Raw genomic sequence first — 27308 nt, forward strand, 5'->3', positions numbered from 1 at the left:
GCAACATGAATTTTTTTTTGTAATAACTGCTTATTTAGAAATTATAAGCAATTACTTCTGTTATAGTTCTAAGATGAGAATAGAACTGTGGGTACATATCTCAAAAACATGCATGTGCAATTATACAACATATTCTTTATACACTGAGATGTTATTTTAGGAGATTAAGGGAAAAATGCAAAAAATTGAGGAAGCCCAGATTTACAGCTGAATTCATCTCCCAGCTGCATGAGCAGCTACAAGTGACTGTGCAAAATCAGAGCTTCATGCATGTACATGCAGACGAGATTTGGCCTTTAATCAGGGATGCGTTAAAAGTCTGTTCTCTCCCTGCACATGCAAAACTTTCATTAGCACCAGTCATGAAGAGGAGAATCTAACTTTTCTAGATTTCCAAAAAATGAATAAATTTTCACCATCTTAAAATGAGAGGTATTGACACATTGTTCATGGCAAAAATAAAGTAGGAAACTCCTAACACCACAAATACAGATAAAGGACCGACATACAAGCAACTGATAATAAAATACCTCTGTTGTTGAGAAAAGCCATTTCATTTTAGGCTGAAATTTTCAGAGCTACCAAACTCCTCTTGGGGGCTCTGACTATCTCAGTCTTAGAGGTTATGATTAATATATCTGGCATTTGCACAATACTTCTACACATTCTTATTTAGTATAGAAAATTTCCATCCTCACCAGCACAGTATTTTACCCAAATGTGGTAAACATTCAAGCAGAGAAGGACATACAAATAGCACAGATCACATAAATCATGTTCGGTGACAGTCAGACATCATCCAACCTTTGTTAGTGTTGAACTGAGGAGAATCGGTAGCAGGCCCATAGAAAAGATTATGCTGCATGAAAGGCAATGGGGGTTGCTAAAAAGCAAACAAAAAGGAACTAAAGAACAAAAAAGGTAGATTTAAAATAAAACCTTGTGGCTCATAGAACAGCACTTGAGGCATCTTGTGTTAAGTAAACAGTGCCCGCTTCATATGGTATGCTATAGACATCAGTGAGTGAAGGCAGGAAAGGCTGTACCTTTTGCTGTAACTTTTGCTTTTCCTAGATACACATTGGTGACATTAAATGATAGGCAAAAGAATAATCCACCCATTTGATCCACCCCATATGGTATGGTCCATTTCCCTCATTCTACAGCAAGTATGGAGCTGGTATTTCATTTCCACAATTACATATTGGGAAGATTTCTAAAGGCACAAATAGCAGTCAAGCACCTAACTCCCCCTCAGAGCCAATGGGAATTAAGCACATAAGTGCCATTTGTGCCTCCGAAAATCTCCCCCTACAGTCTTTTGATCCAATCATCATGGTCCTTACTTTGGTAGAACTCCCATTGACATAAATGGCAGCTTTTCTGCTGAATAAGAAATTCAGGATTGGTATACACAGTGTAAATGCACATTCGTACACATACTACATGTCTTAAAATCTCAGAAATGAGAATGATGAAAAATTTGCCTCTTTCATTATATGATTATAGCCAAATGCTTCCATGGCTCTATAGTAGAACGTCACCAATTCACATTTATGGCCTGGATACAAAGTCTGCAAATTAGGAAGGGAACAAAGATAAGAACAATTTTGGGGAAATGTCGTGCAAAATTTAGTTTGTGCTTTTATTTTATTTTGACAAGTAAACTTTCATTTTCATTACTTGCAATACCTCACCCAGTAGTGTACTAGTAAACGGACAGTTAGATATTTTGCAGAAGTAATGAAGTTTTAGTAATACAGGATCTCATTATAGCACATTGTCATTAAACAACTGCAGATAAGTGGGAGGGACCACCTTTTTTTAAATAAACTTTATTGAGATTATGGCTTAACAAAATAAAAATTAGCTAGCTTTTCCTGAAACAAACTAGTTAGTTACTTTTCCTCTGTTCATCACATTGTTGCTTTTACCATAAAAACTTTGAATCTTTGTTTTAATGTTATTGAGGCAGTTCTTGTACTGTACTCTATTGTAGGACCCAGAACTGTTTTGAAACAAACAAACTCACTTAAAAGAAAGGAGGCAACCACTCTGATGTTCTATAGTAAGTTTGCAAGTGCCCTGGATTCATGCAAATTAATTCTACAAAGGAACCAGCTGCTATGTTGGCCAACATTCTTTCCAGCCATGAGCCTAATACTGTTGGAAAATAAGCAGCACAGTGCTTAGAATAGAATGCCTCTTGCAATGTCAAGTGTGAAATTTCTACCGCAGTTACAAAATCAAGACGTGCTAAGTAGTGGGTAAAAGGAAAAGTGCAAACTTAAGTACTGATAAAGGAAAAATTATAAAAACAGCATGAGAATTTTCAGGGAAAAGACAGAAAAAAGTTACTATTCTCTGGGCCTGTCTGCACAGTAGAGTAATTAACCTTATGGGGGAATGACTTCTAAAGTGCACTAACTTGTTGCGCATTAATTGGTCCATATAAACCCTGCTGGTGCACACTAGAGGTCCCCTAACGCCCTCTGATGTACTTGTGTGCACAGCTGCTCTGTGTAGACAAGCCCTTTATCTTACTGTGTAAAGAAATCCCTGAACCAGCTAAACACTTAAAACTGAAAAATTAATTATTCAACGTTCATGTTCAGACATAAGTTCTAAATTTGCCAATGTAACATTTCGGGGAACCATTTTGGCAATACCACCTACGAATTTGACAGGGAACATTTTCTCCAGAGTAGAACAATGAGAAGAATTTGTTTACACATACAATTCAGATCTGATGTCTTCATTAGTGTAAAGTACTATTTGCGAAATTAACGATCATATTAAATTTAGCCATCACATTTGCTATCTGCATAAGAGTTGAAACTATATCTTGGAGAGTTATATAAAATAAAATTAGCGCAACATATTTTGTGCATAAATAATCAAGCTCTAGCATTAACACGGAAAATCAATCCCCCACCTCATTTGTGCCTCAGATATTTCTGACACAATGGTATGTCAACTAAAAGACACTGGCTGCCCTGACTTCTACTCGTGCAACTGTGTTGAAGTTACTGAGGCTGTGCAAGGGGTGAATCAGGGAATTACCTTCCATTTCATTTAATCTAAAACACAGACGGTTGTCAACAATATCATTGTGCAAGAGAGCACACTTGGATGTAGCACAAGCAAAGGAACCACTAGCATAAAAGTATTTAGTTACTTGAGCAAATAAAGCATTCAAAAATTCATAAGGATGAAGCTCTGCAATGTGACTGGAGATATGCTCATCTCAATCGGTAATTCTTACTTAAAAATAAATAGAGCAGAGTCATTATGAATCTCAGATGTGGTGCGTAACTGCTTGCATGCAGAACTGCTACATTTGTTTCTGGTGGGCAACATAGTCCATTCATATTATCTGGGCCACACTCTAGTCTTGGGGCACCTCCATATACAGTATCTTGAAGAATACAACAGTGGAAAATCTGACACTTTTGAAACAGTCATTTTTAGTAGATGTGTTGTGGCACCATATTAAAGATTGCTGTTGTCTGCATGTAGCTAGCTGTCTGGATGAGTACACATGAACGAAGACTGGAAATTCCCTTACAAGTTCTTCTTATATGTACAGATGTAAGTTTCAAAAGATTAAGATAGTAAAAAATGTTGTTTAAAAATTATATCACAAAGCATGTGTACAGTGACAAGCACATGCAATGCTTTGCTTTACATATGAAAGTATGGCTATTTTAATAAACATTCAATCTTAAAATACAGTAGAGCTAGTTAGGGGTTAGAGAAATCGAACAAGGAGAATTGTAATTTTAGAAATTCCTGAAGGAACTCATATAAAACACGAAGTCATCTGTGATAAAGTCAAAGCATCACTCTCATCCTAAACATTCATTAAACAATGTCAATCTTGCCCATATCATAGCAAATGCACAACACTCATTTTAGCAGCCTGAGTACCAATAACCAACATTCAGTAAAGCTATTCCATGCAACTTTACCTGAGATGACTGATGGTAAAATGGGTTAGTAGGTTTCTGCCCACTGAGAGCAGAGGCTGATGAAGAGCTATTGAGAGATTCTGGCTGGGAAACAAAAGTTATGAGACAGCTAGTAAACAAACATGCAGATTACACAGAATCTACAATGAGGAAGTTTAGTTTCAGCTAATGCAAGCTACTATTGTAAAGCTTATTAGCTTGTATTTGCATTGTCCATGCAGCTTAATGAAAGAAATGTTCTCGGTGTACTTGTAGGTCCTTTCATTAAAGCTCACTGAATATAATAAAAGTGTGGCTATATATTTTGCATGCACTTCTTGGACACAATATCAATCTCTTAGGCTTGTTTTTAGTTAGGCTCCTACCCTTTACCTCAACAAACTATCATTCTTGAGATTTTTCAAAATATTCTGAAGTCAGCATACTGGAGGTAAATCCCAATTCCAAATCAATGTCATTCTAAATGGAAATAGTATTTAAACCAAACATTCATTCCTAAATGGTTGAGATGGAACCTGCAGGATTAAATGTTTTCTTCCCCTCCTCCAACCCCCAATAATACCAGGTTGGACATTTATTTAAACTATCACTATTTTTTCCATCTCTTTTTCACATTTTAAATGCTTACCCTTGGTCTGTTTATAATGCTCTGTACCATAAAGACTACAGGGTTGCCTGCCTTCCGTATGGCTTCCACAGCTTGTTCGTGGCTTGCATCTCTGAGGTCAATTCCATCCACCTGAAAATTGGAAGGCCTCATCTTAAGATTACACAAAGGTAAAAGCATAATGAAGCAGCTTCTAGATTTTGATTTTGGATCTTCTATTACGGCCTGAGCCAAAGGCCTCTGCACTCAGCAGAATAAGTCAATGGGGATCAAACATATGTTGAATCAGGTCCTTAGGTACCAAGAACATATAAACTGGATTTTCAAAAGACATCTAAGAGCCTATCTCTATGGCACAGCAATGCGCTCTAGAGGAGCCCCACGGGTGCACACTAAAAGCTCCCTTGGACATATTAACTTAGTGTTGCTACATTAGACAAGCCCGAAGGGACACAGACACCCACATTTAACTCTGAGAATTGTGGTGCCTCTTTCCCTTAGCCTCTTTTGAAATCTCAGCCATATAATTTAGGCTTTCAATATTCTAAAGGATTTTAAAACAATTTTTTTATTTGCTTGATTCAGGTTTCATGTGAATATTTTGCCCCAAAAGCTAAAGTTACAGAATACGTAATAATATGAAAGCAATGATCGTGTTTGCCAACCATTGCTTAAGTAATTCACGGCTCAGAATCAGGGCGGTTTTTACCTCCCTCACTGAGCCAATGTGAGGTTTAATTAAATGATACTTACAAATCATCTGAAGATCCCTGGTGGAGGAGCACTATAGAAGTGCAAAGTTGTTTTTTTAAAGTAATGTTAGGCAATTTTTTCCTATCACATTCCCCCACAGAAACTAGTTTTAGCTCAGAGTTGAAAATTTTTCTTCCTCCCTAAACAAAGCATTCACAAAGGATGACTAAAAATAATTATTTGAGATGTAACACTCTCTCTCTCTGTATAACAGTATGTACAGATGTGTTTATTTTTTTAAAAAAAGTTTATCTTGGTATCCAAGGAAAATGTACGTTATGGGGAGGCTAGTATTAAAAAAGCATATTCATAATGACCAAAATAACTACAAGCCAAGAATACAGGGGTTATTTGTTAGTGGTAATTGCTTAAGAAGCCATATAGTGAGGATTACTTCTGCATTTTTAATGTCATATCTTATCTGAGACTTAACCATCCAATATAAATAAGAAGGAAAACAAGTTAAGTTAGCAGATTCTAAATCTATTGGGAAAAGGGCAGCATTGTTACAGCTCTAACACTTCCAGTAATTGAAGCAGTGGCAGATGCTGACTGGAGAGCAGAGCGAGATTACGGTATAGTATGAGAAAGGGAAACTATACATGCCCATCCAGACATACATAGTCACACAGCCACACGCTATATCTATAGTCATCTGGTTACCATGTGTATACTCTCATATCCACCTCGACAAGTTTCATTCTCTGGGAGAGTTAGTATACTCATTAAAATCCAATGACTCATTCATATTGACCATTCGAGCCATTCTGCAAAGTAAATGTAATTTTCATCCTTGTACTCATCCTTAGACCAGTGATTTTCAACCTGTGGTCCGGGGATCCTCAGGGGTCCACAGACTATTTGTAAGACTTCCAAAGAGGTCCTCGCCTCCATTTGAAGTTTTTAGGGGTCAGCAAATGAAAAGAGGTTGAAAACCACTGTATTAAACCGATGTCTTCATACATTAGAGATGGACCAACACACTTAGGCCAACTCCAAGCACTTCTAAATACAAAACTATGTGTGCCATCATATAAAGCCAATACTAAATAGAGCTCTGCCCTGGTGTTTAGATAGGTGGTCATCTGAGTACTTGGATGGAGCCGTTTCTTTTTATTATGTACGTGTTTATTTACACAGTATGTTATAAATTGGTCCTCTCCAGCCCAAATTCCATCTCCATACCGGTTGCTTAGGGAAGCTCTACAGTCCTCTCTGGCTGCTCATTGTAGACACTATTCTGATGCCCTACGCCTGTGTCCCATACTTTGTCTGGGGTAGCAGCTCTATAAGGCCAGTTTAAACATTGCCCACCTAGAATCACCCAACCCCAGAGGCAGAATCACAGTCTCTGCCATCTGGCTTGCCATGTACTTAATGAATGGCAGCTCGGGTCCAGAGAACAATACTAGAAATCAAAGAGTAGTGCATAACCTGAGAACAGTTTTAGAAAGAATATAGCTTAATCTTGGCTACCAACTTAGCTTCAATGCTGAACAAGGGTGAAATGAAATAGAGTGCACCATCTCTGCAGAGATGGCAAAAAAGGGATCAGGAGAAAGATCTCCACCTAACCTAGCATCAGGGGTGGAAAAGTTGCTGTATGTGGCTCCACAGATTTGGCTCTAACCACCTCCCTATTAGCAGCTAAGCACAACTTTATGTACTCATACCCAGATGTGGAGCATAAGTGGAGAGGAAAGATAGGATCTGGATAGGCATGAATATGGAGGGGGAAGTGTGACGCCTAGTTGCATAAAGTTCTCCTCTCTAGGGCCATCTCTACAACTACCCAGTGTGGCTGCATGGAACATGGTGATCTTTCTCCTGAATAAGTTGGTCTAAAGGGAGGCTAGTATCTACAGTATTGTGCATCCCTGTGTTACTCTGAAAACTGTGTACATTTGAGGCTGTGTGTAAGCCTGAGGCCCTTTGCATTAAAACATAACACTCAGTAGGACTATGGTCTTAATAAAGTAACTACAACGCTCGAGGGCTTCCAGTAGTGGAGACATTGGAGAGGTGCAGTAATCCTAATGTTACCCACATTCCTTTCTGATGGTGGTGGTGGTTTATATTCAGAAATATTTAAATAAAAAGTGACAACTGTGTACGCTTCAAAGGTCCTATCTTCTGTAGGCATAAAATCTACTTGCTGGCCCTTTACCATGATGGCTGATGAGATAAATAATTAAATAAATCAATCAATCACATCATCTTGCATTGCCATAAAAAAGATTATGTCCACAAGGCTGATGTAGATACATGTGAAAAGTTAAGCACATTATAAGTCCGCATGGTACCTCGACTATTCTATCTCCAGTTTTTAAGGTTCCATTTTTGCCAGCGGGGCTGTCTTCCAGAATGTGTTTGATAAAGATTCCCCTCATAACTTCACCATTGCTCAGCCGACTCCCCATCCCTCGTCCACCGACAATGCTGATCCCCAACGACTTGCTAGGTTCTCTCCAAAGCTCAATCCTACCATGACAAAAAACAAAAAGGAATACATTGTATCTACGTCAGAACCTCTCATCTGTAAATTCCAATGGTCTGTCATTTGTATGATTCTATGGAACATATTTAAGAAAAATCTTTCTTAGATGTTTGCATGTCTTTCTGTGGCAGTGGGTTGGGAGTGGCCAACAAGTCTATTCTAGTGTCTAATCTGTGTCATTTATTTTGGGTTTCTAGCTAACCCTCTTATCTCCTATGTGAGCTAGAGGTAGCAGCACATTCTTATAGTTCAAAGGATATCTCCAGAGCTTTGATACCATCCCACTCATTTATGCAGAAGACTTAATTTTGTAGTTTCCTGGTTTAGTTTTAAATTTAATTTGCACTAATCAGCCTAATCTGCCCAGACACTCAGCATATAAATTGGATCACAGGGATTTAGGCTGACTACAGTAAAAATAAATATGCACTATTTATGCAATGCATAGATATAAATACTACAATATTTTGACTGCTTCCTTATTTACTTTACAGAATACAAAAAGATCCACAGTAGTTCCAACTTCAATACAACAGTTTGAGAGTGTCATTCATACTCACCGTCTGGGTTGGTTCCAGTGACTGTAAGCTGCATTCTGAAGTTCACTTTCTTCTCCCTCCCCTTCTTCACGTTCAGGTAGTTCTGGAATTTCTCTGCTAATAAATAAAAGCACACAAAGTACTTTAAAAATCCTAATAAAGTTACTGGTGCTCGTTGCATAATGTCACCTAACAGATCAAACTGCCAGAATTAGAATTTCTATAGTGCATGGAGGTAGCCAAAAAGTGACTAAAAAGTACTCCAGTATCTAGCACACTTCTAAGTGTTTCCCTTATATTGTAAGAAAGATTTAAAATTCTGATGGTACAGCTGTGAACCATCTAGAGTCACCACCCTTACAATGAACTTCCTTACAGGAAATCTGATATAATATATGCTGTGTTTAGGAATTCCCCTTCCACCATCTGCAATAAAGCTTTCACCAAATGACAACCACAGAATAGAATACTCTACATTTCTGAATGGGAGATAAGCCAAAATTTAAGCAAATTGAAGTTGAGTTTCCAAAGGGGAAAATATAACAGATATGATTTTCAAAAGTGACTAGTGATTTTGGTGCCCAGCTTGAAACATCCTGAAAGTGCTGTACCCCTTCTCCTCCCTCCAATAGTCAGGTTTCTTTAAAGTGGCTCACACTGAAAAGAAGGTGCCCAATATTAGTAGCCACTTTTGAAAATCCTGGCCAATAATTCTAATGATTTTCCGAGAACTAAGAGAATGCTGAGAACAGTTCATTTTGTAACTGGAAATTCACAACTAATTGTTGCAAAATACATTCTAGATACAACAGAAAAGTCATTTTCAAATTATGGAAGAGTACAGCTAAGACATATTTGAAATTTTCTCTGAAATTTCCCCTACAATGCTTGATTTCACAGAATATTCCAATTGTTTCACTTTTAGTTCACAATGCTGAAATATCAGTATTTTTTCCTGTATTTCATTGCTTTAAAAAACTATTTAGAGTATTCCCAACCAGTATTTACACAAACATGCACACCTCTCCCCCCCCCTCCAACATCTTCTCATTCAATGACATGTCATGAAAAACTGCTAGCCCCAGGCACAAAAACTACTTGTCAGCCCTTTACCATAACGATAAATAAAAAAATCTTGATATTTTGCCTTCCCACAAAAGAACTCTCTCTACGAGTAGATGTCTGCAATACTGATGTCCGAGAGTTAAAGCAAAGAGCTTTTACAGTATGATAATAGGAGAGCATATTGATTCACCTTACAATATGCGCAGAAAAGAGATCGAATGGCATCGCTTCCTCTGGTTGTTGTCCCAAACTGGCTTTGTACTCTTCCAGATGTTCTGCTGGCACATACATAATCCTGCAATAAAACAAAACACACAAAAGCAAAACAGAAGTAATAAGTTATGTCTAAGGAAAGGCTGAATGATAGCCTTTTAAGACTATCTGAAGTATCAATTGATGTGAAAGCCAAAGTGCTATCACTGATAGCCCAGGTACAAGGAACATTGATTTGCAACTATGCAAAGCATATCCCTAATTAAACAATCACATTATCATGCACCTGTGGCCATGTTAGCTGCTGTCCACTTCATCAAGCCAGCTGGTGTTCATCACACCATTTTTAATTTCTAGTGCTGGAAGTTGCACAGTTCACTTGTGGCAAAGACTGTCATGCTAAAGGACTGGTTCACAACAAAAAGCCCTCGACATCAGCATGCTGAAGAACATGACTGGAGTGCAGCAGCACTATTATCCCAAATGCTAGCAGGAAGTACTTCTGGAAGCTTGTGTGCACAAATTTTACAGTAGCCTTTGTGATTTCCATCAAGGTTTTGAATTTGATTTTTGTCTCCAATATTTCTATGGAAAAAAAAACCCTAACAAACAGAAAAAAAAAGAGCAGCAGGTAAAAGGAATGACAGCTATGAAGGCGATGCATACAGAGAGAAGGAGCCTGAACAGCACATCATCAAAACAGTAGAGGCGAAGGGCATGAAGGAAAAGGGTACTGTTCCTTGTTCTACAGCCAATGCCAATGCCAAGGACATCTTCCTGGAGAAAAAAAAGACTCCCAACAGCCCATCAACATTCTAACCAATTAAAAGAATAGAGAACTCTAAGACAGCCGATGAACAGCATAATAATGGTGAGAGAACATTTTCTATAGCTAGATATTTGAGAACAGTTCCAAAAGACAAGAACCTAAACAACCAAGGGAATCTCAGTCTCTTGTTCCCACTGTTTAGTGGGGGAAAATAACTTGCTTTCTTCATCTCCCCCTCCCCCCCCAGTTAAAAGTCTTAAGTTCCAAAAAAACAAAAATCATGTCCTATACAGGAAGAAAATTTACTAGTATCAAACTAGGGTCTATCCTGCCAATCATCTGGTTGCAGAAAAGGCAAGGCAATTTATTCATCCACAGAATGGGCATAAAGACAAAGCCTGGCAAATGCAGGGATCCCAAGATCCATGAGGAAGGAAATCCTGCAACACTAAGTATATCTGCACAGGGCTGGGGTATTTGCATGGAATCCCAATTCCTTTTCACTACTACACAAAAATCTCTCTTATCTTGTGCTCCTATTAGTTTTCAACTGCACATGACAACAGCGCAAAGGGAAGAGCACATGGAAGGAATTACATAAAACAATGCTGTATACCTACAGCTTTGGGGTATAAAACTGACGACAGAGAGGCCCCCTACACTATCCCTGAGAAGTCATGCGCTACTCCCCACCACTCAATCACATGGCCTCAAAAACGCCAAAGGGACTTCCACTGAGGAAGAAATAATGTCTCTTCTACTCAATCCTCTCCAATAAAATTGTGTCCCTTTGGCTGAAATTTCAGGTTTTCCCACCCTCCATGTTGCTTGTGTTTTCTTCCTAAGACCTATAGTCTGTTGTGCCTGGGCCATCATGAAAATGCCCCATTCAAAACACTAGTGCCAATTACCGAGTGCTTTTCTGTTCCGAAACACACAATGCCAAACACAGAGCACTGAGAGCAATACCACAGATTTCTACTTGCATTTCCTCATGAGTAGAACATTGCTAATGGACATACAACAGCACTACACATTTATATTACCATGCCTACGTTCGGAAATGGGGGAAAAAAAAAAAAAAAAAAAAGGACCAAATCAAAACTTTTCATACAATTATTTTGCAACGTTCCCTCTGTATTTCCCCATGTTTTAAAATAACCTCCCTGGCCCCTTAATCTCATCTCTCCAGCTGAGTGTGCGCTCTCACACTGCAACACAACTACCATTGTTGCACTATTAGGCTAGCTCATAAGAATTCCTGCCATTATGAAAGCCATGAACACATTAAAATGTCATTTAAACAAGAGTAAAGCATCCATTGGTGTAGTTACTTCCACTCTTCACTCAAATCAATCTAATTTCATCATAATATAAATGCAGACATAAACACAAACAGTAAAATTGTTTTAAAAGGTATCTGCAATAAAGTATTCAGGGTCATAAACAGTGTCTCTGCTAGTTTGAACACTTGGACCTCCTCCTTTGTGGCTAAAATGTGGAGTTATGCTACTGCCCACAGTACGTGAAAGAGCAGAGTGGTCCTGGAGGAGCACACAGAAATGGCATCTGCTGGCTCCTTTTAAAGATCTCGCCCAGCTGTTGGTCGATATAGGGCATGCCCAATATTTGTTTCAACTGTACTGCGAGTTCTAGTTTTCCAGTCCTGGCATGCTTGGTGCAAAAGGACAATGACGATGCTTGGCCCCCATGCAAAGGTTCAAGTGGCCAGTGAGGCTCCTTCCCCTCATTCTTCTCCTTACATCTGTACAAGATTAGAGTTAACTAGTCCTTAGCTAAATGGCAGAGGAATCCTGTGTTCTCCCACCTCTGGCTTCCCTTGGACATTAATTAAATGAATAATTATGCCAGTCAAACAATGCATTAAGCCAGGATATGTATATAGTATAGTTCAAATGAGGATGTCAAAGAGCTTCATATACATTAATTATTCCTCATAACAGCCCTGTGAGATATATATGTGCATTCTGCAAAGCTGGGAAACTGAGGCACAAAGGGAAACATTGTTAAGGGAAACATTTTAAACCTGTATCTAAAATTAGGCATCTAAATCAGCGGACTAATTTTCAGAGGTGCTGAGAAGCAGCAGCTCCTACTGAAGTCAGTGGGAGTTGTGGGGTCTCAGCATCTCTGAAAATTAGGCCACTTATATTCAGGTATTTAAATATGGATCTAAATGTCTAACTTTAGGCACCCACATGCTTGTGGACTTTCCTTATTGTTTTGTTTTTTAAGGTCTTGGTACTTGTTTATGAGGAATGCAGTTCGAAGATATTGGTACAATCCTTTATACATGTTATTGTTAAAGAGAAAAAAAATCAGGAAATTATATCTTTAAAATCCAAGGAGTCAGATTCTTGGCCTCAATGTGGTCCTTTTACACCACTCTAGCAGCACAAAGGTGCTATAAAACCAGCTTCATCAGATGTACAGCAGTCGCCAGGTGGTGTAGAGACTCGGTGCATAGGGTGAAGGGCCAGCCAAAGGGAGATGTAATTTGTGTGTGAGGGCCACTACTCTCCTGGAGCTAGAATAGCCCTTTGGGACGGTGGGTAGCTGGAGGCAATTTAGAACAGTCGTGAGGCTGCTCTAAATTGTGCTGGTAGGTGGTCTGACCACCAGGATCATGACACCAGCATGGTGATGTAAAACCACATTTGTCCTCCCTGGAGTCTTCCACCAAGAGCTCACCCAGATACAGGACCTAAAACACCAGATTAAGAAGAAAACAACAAAACAAAACAGTGTGTTGTCTCAAAGGATCATGTCCACAAAATCTTGCAAGTGTCTTACCCTCACCATTATAGTTGCAAATGTGAACATGGCAAGCCAGACTTTCTAATCAATTCTAATATAATGTTTTATATAAACAAACAGTCTAAATTTTGCCCTGAGATAGGCACACACAAATCCTACTGATTTAAATCAGTAGGAGCTATTCTTGTTAGTCTTCTTGAAGGAAGAATTGGGCCCAATAGGTCAAGTTCTACCAATCCTCGGTCTACAGTAAACATACCAAAGCAAACACAATTTGAATGCTCCTAAATACAGTACAATCTTGCTAATGTAAACTTCCCTAATCCAAATACCCTATCATTTGCATACAAAACCTGCCTCGCTCTTCTCTTTTCTTGGCTAAGATTTGATAGAAAGCTCCATTTGTGAATTCTCCTATTTGTTTTTTTATGTAGCCAATTATTATAAAAACTTCAGTTATTTCACAAAACGTGCTACAAAACATTTGCTAGTATACCAGAAACCATCACCACAAATAAAAAAAAGACGGTTACTTACCTTGTAACTTGTTATTTGAGATGTTTTGTTCATGTCCATTCCATTCTAGGTGCGTGCGCGCCCCCATGCACGGTTACCAGAAAATTTTTCCCCTTAGCAGTACCCATAGGTCCAGCTCTGGTGCCCCCTGGACCCTGCACACATGCCATGGTATAGGGGGTGCCACCGGCCCTATGCCCCATCAGTTCCATCTTGCCATCAACACCGACAATGGGGGGTGGGTAACGGAATGGACATGAGCAACACATCTCGAAGAACAACAGTTACAAGGCAAATAACAGTCTTTTCTTCTTCGAGTGCTTGCTCATGTCCATTCTAGGTGACTTCCAAGCAATACCTTGTAGGCGGGATCGGATTTCATCGGTAAGCCGTCGGCAGCACTGCCCTGCCAACACTGGCGTCATCAAGTGCTTGTTGAATTATGGGAGGCGAAGGTGTGCACTGAGGACCAGGTAGCAGCCTTGCATGATGTCCTGAATGGGCACCTGAGCCAGAAAAGCTGATAACGAGGCCTGCGCCCTGGTAGAATGGGCTGTAACTGCCCCTGGGAGAGGCACCTTCGCCTGCTCATAGCAGAATCTAATACAGGAGATTATCCACGAGGAGTTTCTCTGCGCTGAAACAGGTGAGGCTTTCATCCTGTCAGCCACTGCCAGAAAAAGTTGTGTGGACTCACCGAACGACTTCGTCCACTCTACATAGATAGCTAGGGTCCTCCATACATCAAGTGTATGTCAATGGTGTTCCTCGTCTGAGGCAAGAGGTTTTGGAAAGAAAACAGGTAGGAAGATATCCTGATTAAAATGAAATTGAGACACCACTTTGGGCAAGAATGCAAAGTGAGGCCGCAATCGGACCTTATCCTTATAGAAAACTGTAAACGGCAGATCCGAGGTAAGCGCTCTAATCTCTGACATCCTTCTAGCCAAGGTGATCGCTACCAGAAAGGCCATCTTCCAGGATAACAACAACAAGGGACAGGTGGATAAGGGCTTGAACGGGGCGCCTGTAAGTATAGCGAACACCAAATTTAGATCCCAGGGAGGAAGTGGATTCCTAACCTGAAGGTAATGCCTCTCTATGCCCTTCATGAACCTGACTGCCCTATCATGAGAAAACACCAACTTCCCATGGATCGAGGGGTGAAAAGCGGAAAGAGCCACAAGATGCATCCTCAGTGAGGCAAAAGGTAGGCCCTGCAGGTTAAGGTGTAATAGGTAGTCTAAAATCATTTGGATTGAGGCCTGCTGGGCCGAGATACCCCGGGACGCCGCCCAGCAGGTAAACCATGTCCACTCGGCTAGTTACAACATTCTAATGGGTAAGAGGAAACCCTCCACTAGAATCTGCTGCACCTGAGATGAACAGGCTTGTTCCTCCGGATTCAACCACAGAGCCTCCACAGCATCAGGTGCAGAGATTCCTGGTCCAGATGTAGTAACCGACCATGGTCCTGGGAGAGGAGATTGTGCCAGTGAAGCAATTCTAGCGGGGGTGGGGCAATCGACAGCTCCAGCAGCGTCGTAAACCAATGCTGCCTTGGCCAGGCAGGTGCTATGAGAATGATATCCGCCTTGACTCTCTTGATTTCCAACAAAACCTTGTGGATTAATGGTATGGGCGGGAAGACGTACATAAGGGCTCCCGACCCCGGAAGGAGAAAGACATTGGACACAGCCCCTCTGCCCAGCCCACAAATGGAGCAGAACTGACGGCACTTCTCGTTCAGCTCAGATGTGAAGAGGTCCACTCGGAGACCCCCACCTCTGGAAGAGCATGTCTACTACCTTCATGTGGAGTGACCACTTGTGGTGGGGTAAGAAGGACCGGTTGAGGCAGTCCCCTGTGGAATTCTTTACACTGGGAAGCCACCAGATGTATACTGTGTTGTACGGCAAAGTCCCACAGGTGTGTCGCCTCCCGACACAGGGCTGGGGAGCGGACCCTGCCCTGCTTGCTGATGTAATACATCGTGGCCATGTGGTCCGTCAAAACTTAGACCACCTTGCCCTTCAGGAAGGCGAGGAACATGCCACACGCACTGCCCTGAGCTCCTTGATGTTAATGTGCAGCCCCCATTCCCCATCCGACCAGGTCCCTTGTGTACTGTGGTTGGAGCTGATATACGCGCCCCACCCTAGGTTCAAGGCATCCGACATCAGTGTAACTGAGGGAACCAGGTCTTTGAAGGGTACCCCGCCCCCCTCCCCCGCATGACTGCTCAGGGATCCAGCCACCAGTCTATGGAGGAGAGGACTTGTGGGGGCACAGTTACCACTCTGTCCAGAGAATTACTGCTTGGGGCATATACTGAGGCCAGCCAGGACTGGAGCGGTCAGAGCCTCAGGCGTGCGTGGTATACCACGTACGTGCAGGCTGCCATGTGACCTATCAACTGCAAACAGGCCTGGACCATTGTAAGTGGATAGGCACAGAGGTGTCTGATAAAGCTCGATATTGCTTTGAACCGAGGTTGCGGCAGCAAAGCCGTGGCCTGTGTAGAGTCAAGAAGGACCCCAATGAACTCTATTAGCTTCACTGGCACTAGTGTGGACTTCTGCTCATTCACCACCAGCCCTAGGTGCTGATTGGCGGCTCTTGCTGGGTTGAAACTGTTCTGGACCTGGGACCGAGACCTGCCCTTGATTAGCCAGTCGTCCAGATACGGGTACATCTGCATGCCTTGTCGCCTGAGGTGAATGACAACAACCGCCACGCACTTCGTGAATGCCCATGGGGTGGAAGAAAGGCCAAAAACGGGAGGGCCGTAAACTGAAAATGGGAACGGCCCACGACAAACAGGAGAAATCTCCTGTGACTAGGAAAAACTGCAATATGAAAATATGGGTCCTTCAGGTCGAGGATGGCATACCAGTCTCTAGGGAGGGAATGATGGAGGCTAAGGAGACCATGTGAAACTTGAGCCTTCCGAGGAACCTGTTCAACCCACGCAGGTCTAAAATGTGTCTGAGGCCCCCCTTTGCCTTGGGAATGAGGAAGTACTGGGAGAAAACTCCCTTCCTCTCCTGTCCTGTCTGGTGGAACTTCCTCCACTGCCCACAATTTGAGGAGGCTCTCCACCTCCTGCTTCAGAAGTTGCTCATGAGAGGGGTCCTGAAGAGGGACAAGGAAGGGAGGGCTGAAGGGGGGAAAAGGGAAGAAAATGGAAGGGTATAGTCCATTTCGACAATCTCAAGGACCGAGTAGTCTGATGTGATACGGGCCCATTTGGGAAGAAAGAAGATGAGATGATTCATAAGCTTCAGGAAGGGAGGATCCTGATCGCCAGCTGGTAGGCTGTCCTCAGGTGCACCATCAAAACGGCTGGTGATGGCCACCGGAGCACCGCGAGGGACCCTGCTGTTGGCCTGATGAGGAGGTTGGTCTGCGCCTTCTAAAGCTCTGGTCTCTGTCTCTCCTCCTATAGGCACCAAAACACGAGGCCTGACACCTGGGCTGCTGATGCTGTTGCTGAGGACGGAACTGCCGCCTTGAGGCCTGAGGCGCGTAGAGAACATAAGGTAGCCCTGAAGTCCTTCAGACCGTGCAGCTTGGTGTCCGTCTGGTTCAAAAAGAGCACAGACCCATCAAACAGCAGGTGCTGGATGGATTGCTGCACTTCCTGGGACAGACCCAAGGACTACAGCCTACAACACTGCTGCATGGCCACTGCCAAAGCCATAGCTCTTGCTACCAAACCAGCGGAGTCCGAGGCTGCCTGCAAGGCCACCCTGACTACTGTCCTACCTTCCTCCAGGAGCATCGTTAGATCCAACGCCTGCTCCTGGGGTAGCGTCTCAAAGCGCTTAAGGGAGTCCCAGAGATTATAATTGTATCTCCCTAACAGCACTTGCTGGTTAGGAATTCTAACTGCAGGCTGGCCGTAGAATACATCTTTCTGCTGAGTAAGTCCAGCTTTTTGAAGTTTTTATTCTTCATCATGGAGCCGGACTGGCCCTACCTGTCCCTCTCATTTGCGGCTGCCACTACCAGGGAGCCTGGTGATGGGTGTGTGAAGAGATACTCAAACGCTTTTGCAGGGACGTAGTATTTCTTCTCCCCCCTTTTGGAGGTTAGTGGCAGCGATGACTGTGTTTGCCACAGGCTCTTAACCCACTTAAGAACCCCGTCGTGCACTGGCAGGGTGACCCGGGCCAGTGCCGCGGCTGCCCAGACGTCAAAGAGGTTATCTGAGGTCTCTCTGAGCTCCTCTGCCTCTATTCCCAGATTAGAGGCCACCTTCTTAAGGAGCTCCTGGTGGGTCCTAAAGTCATTGAGCAGGACTGATAGGTCCGCTGCAGTCGCCTCATCTGGGGATGACGACTACTGTATCGTGAAAGTGGGCTGCACTCTCTCCCACTGGGTCACCCAAGTGGAGGTCCCCTCCGGTGGATCTGAATCCTCGTCTGAACCCAGGTCCCTGGCCCTTTCTAGCGCTGTCAGTGCTGATGCTCTCTTTTCTGCCGACAGGACGGAACCCCCACCACGGAGAACCCCCACGAGTTCCAATATGGCCATTGCGTGGGTCACTGCCCCTGGGGCCAATTCGACGGGAAGAGTTCTGGACTCTGATCTAGAGGTTTTGGGATATAGCGGTGACTGGGGCGGGCAGCAGATCTGTCCTCCGAGGAATAGAAGTCACTAGCCGAGGATCATGGCAGGGCTCCTTCCACCTCTCTCCTACTGGCCCATGATGACTCGTGCGAGTGTCTGGGGGACAGCGACCAGTGCCTCGACCCCTTGGATGTACCACGGTCGACAGCATGGCAGCTGGAGCGGGGTGTCGAAGAACGCGACCTCAAAGACTGGTGCTGGGAACGGGCCATGTGGTACCACGGAGACTCTCGCTGGGAGGTCGAAGAGTGCCCCAGTGTTGGGAAACTGTGGCGGTGCCGTCCGCGTGCAGGTGAACCCAGCGCTGACAGTGACTGGCTTTGGCACCTGTTCATCGCGTGGGAGGCCTTCTGTGCCAGGGAGGTGGAATGGCTCCACTCTCATAGGGACCTCAGCGTCTGAGACCAGGTTCGACACTGAGTCCCTCTGGGTCTGTTGCGCTCCCTTGCGGGAGATCAATGCCTGTATTCCCGCTCAGCCATCATCGATTGACCCAATGAGCAGGATTGAGACCTCGGGGATCTGTGTCTCGACGATGGGGACCTTCTCCTCAGCGACCTGTCCTGAGGTGATGCCCTCCAGGGCTCAGGCAACCAGCGCAGCCAGTAAGGGGGTCTCATCGTAGGTTTCCCTCTTGAAACTGGCACCTTTTCTCTCCCCGGCATCAAGCCACGCTTAGGATTTGGCGTCAGGGGGACAGCAATTAAATCCCTCACTGCCTGGAGTGCCTCTGGCGTCGACGACACCATGAGTGGAGGGTTCCCCTCCCACTCTCTGGTGTCAGGGGTGGCTCTCTGAGGGGGCTCGGGGCCATAAAGGACAAGTCCAGCTCCAAATGCACCGGCACAGACAGCTGGAAGGAAGTAGTGCCCTTGCTCGACTCTGCATCTCTACTCCTCTTCAGTGTAGGGGAGCGTCTTTGTCCTGGAGCTGTTTCTTCTGCCTCTTTCACAGAAGAGAATGTGGCCAGTGCCGCGATGCTTTCAGTGCAGGCGGGGTGCTCTGCACTGACTATGTGCTCGGCCCTGAGGCGGAATGTAGCAGTTCCGAGGCCAGTCTCAATGCCGCCTCCATAAGAAAGGCTTTCGGGAGGATCTCCCTTTCTTTCTGAGTCCTCGGCTTGAAGCCCTTGCAAATTTTACACTTGTCCTTGCGGTGTGACTCCCCCAAACACTTCAGACAGCTCTCGTGGGGGTCGCTAAGCGGGAAGGGCTCGCCACAAACTGTGCAGGGCTTGAAGCCCAGAGAGCGGGGCATGCCCAGCACACAAGTCAAAGTCCCTAGCGGGACTAACACTTAACACTAACTAACTACTACTAACATCACTTAACTAACGAAGAATTACTTAATTAGCCTAATTATTAACTACAATAGAACGGGGGAACTGAAGTATTTGCAATCCAGCAACTGTCAGTAGTGGAAAGAAGGAACTGAGGAGGCGTAGGGCCGGTGGCGCCTCATATACCGCAGCATGTGTGCAGGGCTTCAGGGGGTGCCAGAGCCGGCCCTACAGGTACTGCTAAGGGGAAAAATTTTCCAGTCACCATGCATGGGGGGGGCACACACACCTAGAATGGAACAGACATAAGCAAGCTCTCGAAGAAGAACCCAAGTTATACTTGTAACATACATGAGAAATTACATTCTGTGTGGAGAGGTTATTAACAATTTCTAAAATTCAGTCATTTGTAATCAGCTCCACGGACATTCCTGTTATTAGCTAGGTTCCACTGTAACATTAGTAACTTTTAGAGTTCTCCTTCTCCCTCTCTTTATATTTACACCATGTTAACTCAAATGAAATTACAGAACTAGATCTAGTGGAATAACCAAAATTGTAGGGAGTGAGGCTGTTTGAGAACATATAGTTAAAATGTCCTATATTTGAAAATATAGCTCTGTTAAATAGCAGTCTTTTACTGGGGCTGCTCTCCTTGGGACATATTATGGGCCAAATTTTCTGTGAGAGTAGCTCCACTTACTCCAGTGGAGTTATGACTACCAAGAATTCTGCCCTGAATCCTCGTATTTGCACAGAACTCTCACAGTTATCAACACAAGTTCCACTTGAATATGGCTAGTCTCTGCACAATGTTGACTGCCATCTTCAGTGAGTCGGGCACGCAGCGCGCCCAGGAATTGCTCAGCACCTTGCACAATCAAGTCTTCGGTGACCAGGGGCCCGGGACAGTGAGCCATTGGTCCACTGTGGTTCTTAGTACTGTGAGACAGAAATAAAGATAATATTGTTCTACCCCAATACTTAAAAGGTTCATCCAAAGGAGAAACTGACATTAACTTTAAAACTTACTCCAAAATGTGGTCAGGAAGAAGGACAGAGAAGTGAAACAAACTGCTGGGGATTGGGGGAGGTGATATGGGGAGGATATACAAATCAAAGAAAGAAAGAAAAAAAAAAAAGAGTAAATGAGTGAATTATAGTAAAGCAAACTTGTTGCATTGCATTTCTGATCTGTAAGAGGTTAAAATGTCAAAGTTCAATAACTTCCTCTGCTTTATAATTATTTAGTTTCAAATTGAAAATATGTTATTTTTTCTGGTAAGATGCAGAAAAACATTTTAAGATATGCTTTGCAAAGAAAGCAGTGACAATGGAAACACCAAATGGTGTAGATACGAAAACATTTCGTAAACACAACACTGCATGCAGTACAAAAGGAACATTCATTGCATGCTTGGTCAAACAGCCACACAAAAACCTTTAAACACAAAGAGGAAGCAAACTGAGTAATGAAGTACGCAACACATTCAGGACTAATTACCGTAGTCAACATACAGTGGACTTTATAACTACACCAAACCTTTTTTGTTACATGTGTAGAAAATAAAACATTAGTGCCACAGAAAATATGACACAGATTAATCCAGATATCAGTACATCCACATACGTATCAATTCCAATGAGCGTCCCCTTACACACAAACTATCTGAATACATTCTACCTGTATAATACGATTGAAATAACATTTTTAAAAGTCCATCAGCAAATTTGCAGAAACCAGTGGTTTTAACACAGGCTGAGGAAGTACGCTCCAATCTGCATGCTTGAGAGCCAAATATATATTTACTGTACCTATATCTGGATACATCCCTGGCATTTTGGATGTTATAAAAGCATGAAATGATTTAAGACAAGTTGCAACACAGAGCTGTAATGAGCTTTTGAATCACCGATACTCACACATAAAAGGGGGCCTGATCATCAGCAGGTGCTGGAGAAGATCTAGAATGTGAAGCATACGATGCAGCATCTTTTTACAATGGTGTTAACAAATGTCAGTGTCTCATGCTGAATGTGAGATGCATAAATATGGAGTTAAAAGTGTGAGCTTCTATTTATTTATTTATTTTTACCCCTTCCACCAACATTTCATCTTCACCTCCCCCGGAAAGCATCTGCTCTTTATTGGTGTCTATAGCAGTGATTATTAACAAGCATGGAAAAAAGGAACTGCAATCAATCTTTTATTCCTTGATCAGGAATTCATCCACACACTTTAGGTTAAGGCAGGTGAATTCTGATTCAGCTCAGTAATTATCTGGCAGATGTTACTAGCAGCTGCTGCTGAGCAAAAAACCTTGGCCATTATTACAAAAATATAAGAGCCTCTGGCAAGGTGGAGTGAGAAGTGAAACAGAATGCATTCTGGCAAGGCCACGCATCTGGTTTTCCACAAAAAATAATGAAACCTGGAACTCAAACTGGCTGTTCTTGAACTCCTGAAACTCAAATATCCTTCCATAAAAATAAAACAAAGTTGCAGTCCACAACAGATGCCAAGTACAAATGTTTTGGGTGGTTTTTCAATAAATCATTTCCCCATAAAATACTCAAAAGGAACTTTGTAATTGAAATAGTTTTATTTAAAGCCCACCCAACTCCACACCAACAGAGGCCACCCAATACCTGGAAAAAAAAAAAAAAAAAAAAAGTGTCAACATCACTTTTGTCGCCCTACAATGCAGCTGCCCACCTATATGCTGTACGTTAATTGGACTCTCAGGTTTGAGGGGAATGATTTCTTCCCACCTCTCCGCACAGGCTAAAGCATGCTGCCTCCCACAAGACTGTCAACCCACTAGCCTGAAAGACTGGGCATTGAACCACTAGGATCTCCTACATGGCAGTGCAGAATACGATCACTGGGCCACCAGACTGGTACAGGCTAGGCTATGCACCCTGCTCAGCAATCAGAAATCACTATAGGTCTGCATAATCAGAGCTCTCCAGTCTGAGCATTTGCAGAAAAACCCAGGAGGTTTATTTTTGTGATACTGTAATGCAATGTTTTCCGGGCACTTTACAGTGCTCGACAGTAAAAAATAAATGAGAAAATGGTGCTGTGCTGACAAAAAGAGGGAAACGAGAACAAGAGCAAAACCAAAGTCATTTAGAGCCAAATGTTGCAGTCCTTGCTCCTGCAAGGCTCCCAGTGAAGTCACAGCAGGGTTTGGCCTTTTATTTGGTTATTTCTTTGCAGTGGAGGGAGCAGGCTTCAACTTGGGAAATGTTATTCAGCAGGCTTAACTGGTAACTGTAGATGTCATATGAAAACTTGACATATTCAGAATTATAAATGACAAATACCCTATTTCTTTGAAGTTTTCTAAACACTGTAGTATCCATCAAATCTTACAGATAGTCAGAATTACAACAACTGCCCTAAAACATCAAATTTTCATTTAACCTCTACATTGAACAGTTAAAAGCTTACTGAATAAAACTTCAAAAATGAACCTGTATCAATGACACTTGTACAAGTTGAAGCCTGCTCCTTCCCCATTGCAAAGAAATAACTCAAAAATTCCCGAGCTGGAGGACTAAACCTACTAGCCAGGGTAAAAAAATCCTTGTAAGCTGCACCCACAAAGCCACATCTGCCCAAAGCCATGCCCTTTGAAATTTAAAGCAATAAAACAATTATGTGCTGCATTTAATTGTAACACGTTGTCAACCTTCTGCTCACTACTTTTTAAACTGTATTCCCTCTCTCTTGCCTTAGTTATATTTTCATTTCTCTTTCTCCCTTTATGCCACATTTTCTTTCTTACCACAGATCCTGATGTATCTTTTCCTGCACTGTCTTAAGTGTCTGTTTCCTCTTTTCCTTCTCTCTCTCTCCTCCTTTTCATATCTGTTCTCTACCCACATCCATATATTTTCTGTTTTCTCCCGCCACTTCTCCCCCTCAAAATCTTGTCAATATTTCTCTTTTCTAATCCCATCAGTCTTTCCCTCTCACCTACTCCCACACCCATTCAATCCTAAATTTTACTAGACACCTAACAATCACAGGATTAAATGTACTAGCCAAAGATTTCATACAAAAATGGGCAGCCCGCACTATGCAAGGACAACACCCAGATGAGAAGCAAACTTCCTTCTCCAGAATCACACCAGAAAAGATGAGTGTGCTGGAGTTCCTAGCAGAATGCTGTCCTTCACCATGCTTTCTTATCAAATGCTAGCTGGTGCTTTAGGTGTTCTCTCCCCCAGTTCTCTTTGGTTGCCGGGGAAAGAAGCAGTCTCTATCTCTGGTCTCATCTGTCACTCCCGACTGATGCAAGGGGTGGGTGGGAAGTCTATCCTGCCCTAACCTCTTCCACAGCCTCCTGATTGTTGTGACTGGAGAGTTTGGGGGGGGGGGGCAGGGGGAGCTGCTACTCATTCGTTCTCTTAAAGCTCTTAAATCTCTCCCCCTTCCCCCACCCACATGAATAGCTCCAGTTACTGCCACTGGGGCTGATCTGTGTACGATTACACAGCCTGTGGCCATGAGCCTCCCAGCCCAGGTTGATACAACTTGGGCTCGGTGTAGGCCAAAAGCAATAGTTTGATATCGGAGAGCAACAGCTATCTGAGGCCTAACACACTGAAATCTAACAAATGAGCACAACCGTGATAGCTTAACATCCTGCTGTCTAGTTTGCTGTAATTTAAACATCAATGTCCTGGGATTCTAGGGCTGTAATTGTGTTTACAAATGCATGGGAAACATCCTGCTTTAACATTCTGTAACACCTTGGAGCGTCGTTCCTCAGAATTTATGTATATTTATTTGGGAACATTCTGAGGCCCTTTTGCTACAACATGTATGTCTGATGCTTATCAAGAACACATTTGTTGTGTAAATTAAGGAACATCCATTGTAAATAGGCCTCTGTTAATGGCAGTGGAATTCATTATTGATGGTTAATTTTACCCTGGCATCTGTTTTCTTTCTAAGATTGTAGTTCCTTTGATTATTAGAATGTAGCATTTGGTAGGTATGTGATCCCAATTAGTGAATTTGAGAATGTTTTGTTAGAAGTAAAAAGTTAGTTTGTGTGACTGAGGAGTGAATGCAGTCTGAGTTTGTAAAAGATAAGGAGATGGAGAGGTGGCAGCCCTAAATCTCCATGGCAGCAGGAGGGAGGGAAGATGTTTTGTTTAAAGTACTTTTTATAACCCAGATGGCTGAAGAAGGCAGACCAAGATAACCCCAGAACACAGAGGAGTTAACACCCAAGAACAGGAAGACGACAAAGTGTAAAACAGGAACCGAAGGATAACAGAAAGCTGTCATGTCTGCAACATCAAGCACTGGAATGGGTTACCTAAGGAGGTGGTGGAATCTCCATCTTTAGATGTTTTTAAGCTGCGGCTTGACAAAGCCCTGGCTGGGATGATTTCGCTGAGGTTAGTCCTGCTTTGAGCAGGAGGTTGGACTAGATGACCTCCTGAGGTCCCTTCCAATTCTAATATTCTATGATTAATAATCACATCAAACGCAGAGGCAGCATGACATGGCAAAAATCCATAGACTTACATGGGGACTGGCTCCTATAAAAATGGAGCCAAGAAATGGAAACTTTGGGTTTGTTCTGCAAACATCCAGGAGCATCGGATTTGTGACTGACGAGCCCGGCTCCACTCTCGTGTTCAGTTCACCTGGCCAATGGACTGGCATGAGCAACGCAGAGGCTGGTAAACATATTCCACCTGCAGAACTGTGTGTGTGTGTGTGTGTGTGTGTGTGTGTGTGTGTGTGTGTGTGTTTTCACAATAAATGCCACATATTGCCTTGTCCTCCTGAATAAGATCCTGCTGTTTATTTCATTTATAAGTACAACATTGGGGGGAAAATCACACAACCATGCTAAAAATAGCTGTGTTGATGTTGGGCTCAGGCTCTGAAGCCTAGGGAGGGTAGTGGTTCTAGAGCCCAAGCTGCAACTTCAAAGCACTGTCTACACAAGCAATTTTCACAGCCCAGTAGAGCAAGTTCTGTGAGCCCAAGTGTGATGACCCAGTCTGGGAGGCTGGCTGCCACATCTCAAGCCTGGTCTCTACTAGAAAAGCACACACCAGTTTAATTAAATCGATTTAACCATGATTTAACCCCTGCTTGTATTGATTTAGCTTGTGTCAGCAAATTACCAATTTAAGCTTATTCAATATAAGCAAGGATTAACCTGGTTTTAAGTGTCAATATTAAGGGTTTGCACCGGTTTAGCTAGACTGAATTTTAAATCAAATCACTTTAACCAGTGCACTTTTCTAGTACACAATGCCCTTTCCACCATTCCTGCCAAGCAGGAACAGAAGCGAAAGTGACCTGTTGCTTGTCAATTTCACTACTGTCCACAGGGTTCAGAAAATCAGCAAGGGAAACTAACAGGACCAGTCAGTTTAGCAAAGCTCTGAGCAGCTGAACAGGCTCTGGAGCTTGCTTTCTGCAGACTCAGGAAAACATCACTGAATCCCTTTACAGACAATTCATGTTTTGAAGGTGATCTTCACAACCCTAAAGACCTACACACACACAATTTCATTTTAAATGAAAGCTTAGATTCTGCAGGAGTTGATAGAATTAATGGGGGAAGAGGGAGAGCTTCTTACTCTCCACAGACAAGTGGATTTTTTTTCAAACTCTGTATTAAATAATGCAAATTCTAAAAAGTCTGTTCTTTGGAGTGCTATTGTTTACTAAAATAGCTCCTTTTATGTACCAACAGAAAACTGCAAAAGCCTTCACAAGATGCATTGTATTTCTGCCATTTGTCATAGATATACTAATAATTATCCTATCAATGTTATTTTTCTGCATTAATATCATGTGTCATACTTTGTTTGGCAACCAGCAAAGAGGAATCCATTATAAAGATATTCTGTAAACAAAATCACTTGTGAATTGTTCTTGCCATAGCACATTACAGAATCACAAATCCCCAGCTAAAGCCTTATTATTTTCTTGAGATGAAAAGATATTTTTAAAGTCCATGGCAGATGGAAAATTCTGATGGCAGCTTCCTCCCAGAGGTAAATAGAGATTTTGGACTGAATGAGCCTGATGAGAGAAAGTTGCTCTTTAAATGGTTCTGATTATTTTGTTCCTGAGTTAAGACAGGTAGAGCAAGGATGACGAAGGCAAAGGAAAAAACAAAACCTTTCACAAATGATTTCAACTTCCACTTTATATAAAGCCCCAATTTAAAGTGGAATTCAATTTTCAGAAGGAAAAAAAAAACCCTCTTATTTAGAATATTGACTTGCACCACGTATGTTTCTTGACTGTTAGTTCTTTCTTAGGACAACTCTTACCCTGGCTTTACCTACTTTATTTCAGGTCCGATGAGCGAATGTCTCCTCAGCATAGCCCGGGCCTGTGCATTGGTTAAATTAGTGGTTGTCTCTTCATTAATGGACAGAATACAATCCCCCACACCGATTCGTCCATCACGACTTATGGAACCGCCATGGATGATGCTGCGGACTATCATTCCCGAGCCATCTTTATTGGAACTTACTGTCATCCCTGTTATAAAACAGGCATGGAACATGTGATTGTGTATACACTGCATTCATATTTATATAAGGTGAAATACACGCCACCTGCAGTGAACAATAATGGAGTGTGCAGAGGCAGGAAACGTGAATGCCACCCCTTATAGGAGTCAATGC

General features: G+C 42.6%; 1 protein-coding gene across 12 annotated transcripts in view; it reads right to left on the bottom strand.

The window, feature by feature from the left end:
* The window catches only part of MPDZ (multiple PDZ domain crumbs cell polarity complex component), a 270908-nt gene that overhangs the window by 148115 nt on the left and 95485 nt on the right, over window positions 1-27308 (bottom strand). For 9 of the 12 annotated variants that reach the window (XM_067553100.1, XM_067553090.1, XM_067553097.1 and 6 more), the window contains 7 exons: window positions 26964-27162; window positions 21546-21587; window positions 9623-9727; window positions 8389-8484; window positions 7635-7812; window positions 4600-4710; window positions 3972-4055 (listed from right to left, as the gene is read on the bottom strand). In XM_067553100.1, coding sequence (XP_067409201.1) covers window positions 3972-4055; window positions 4600-4710; window positions 7635-7812; window positions 8389-8484; window positions 9623-9727; window positions 21546-21587; window positions 26964-27162 — 815 coding nt within the window. The remainder of the gene's footprint in view (window positions 1-3971; window positions 4056-4599; window positions 4711-7634; window positions 7813-8388; window positions 8485-9622; window positions 9728-21545; window positions 21588-26963; window positions 27163-27308) is intronic. The other 3 variants (XM_067553094.1, XM_067553098.1, XM_067553101.1) reach the window with 3 other exon arrangements.

Source organism: Emydura macquarii, unplaced genomic scaffold (genome assembly GCF_026122565.2).
Source record: "Emydura macquarii macquarii isolate MOO-44397 ecotype Brisbane River unplaced genomic scaffold, CSIRO-AGI_Emac_v2 contig_1451, whole genome shotgun sequence".
In the NCBI taxonomy this organism is placed as follows: domain Eukaryota; kingdom Metazoa; phylum Chordata; order Testudines; family Chelidae; genus Emydura; species Emydura macquarii.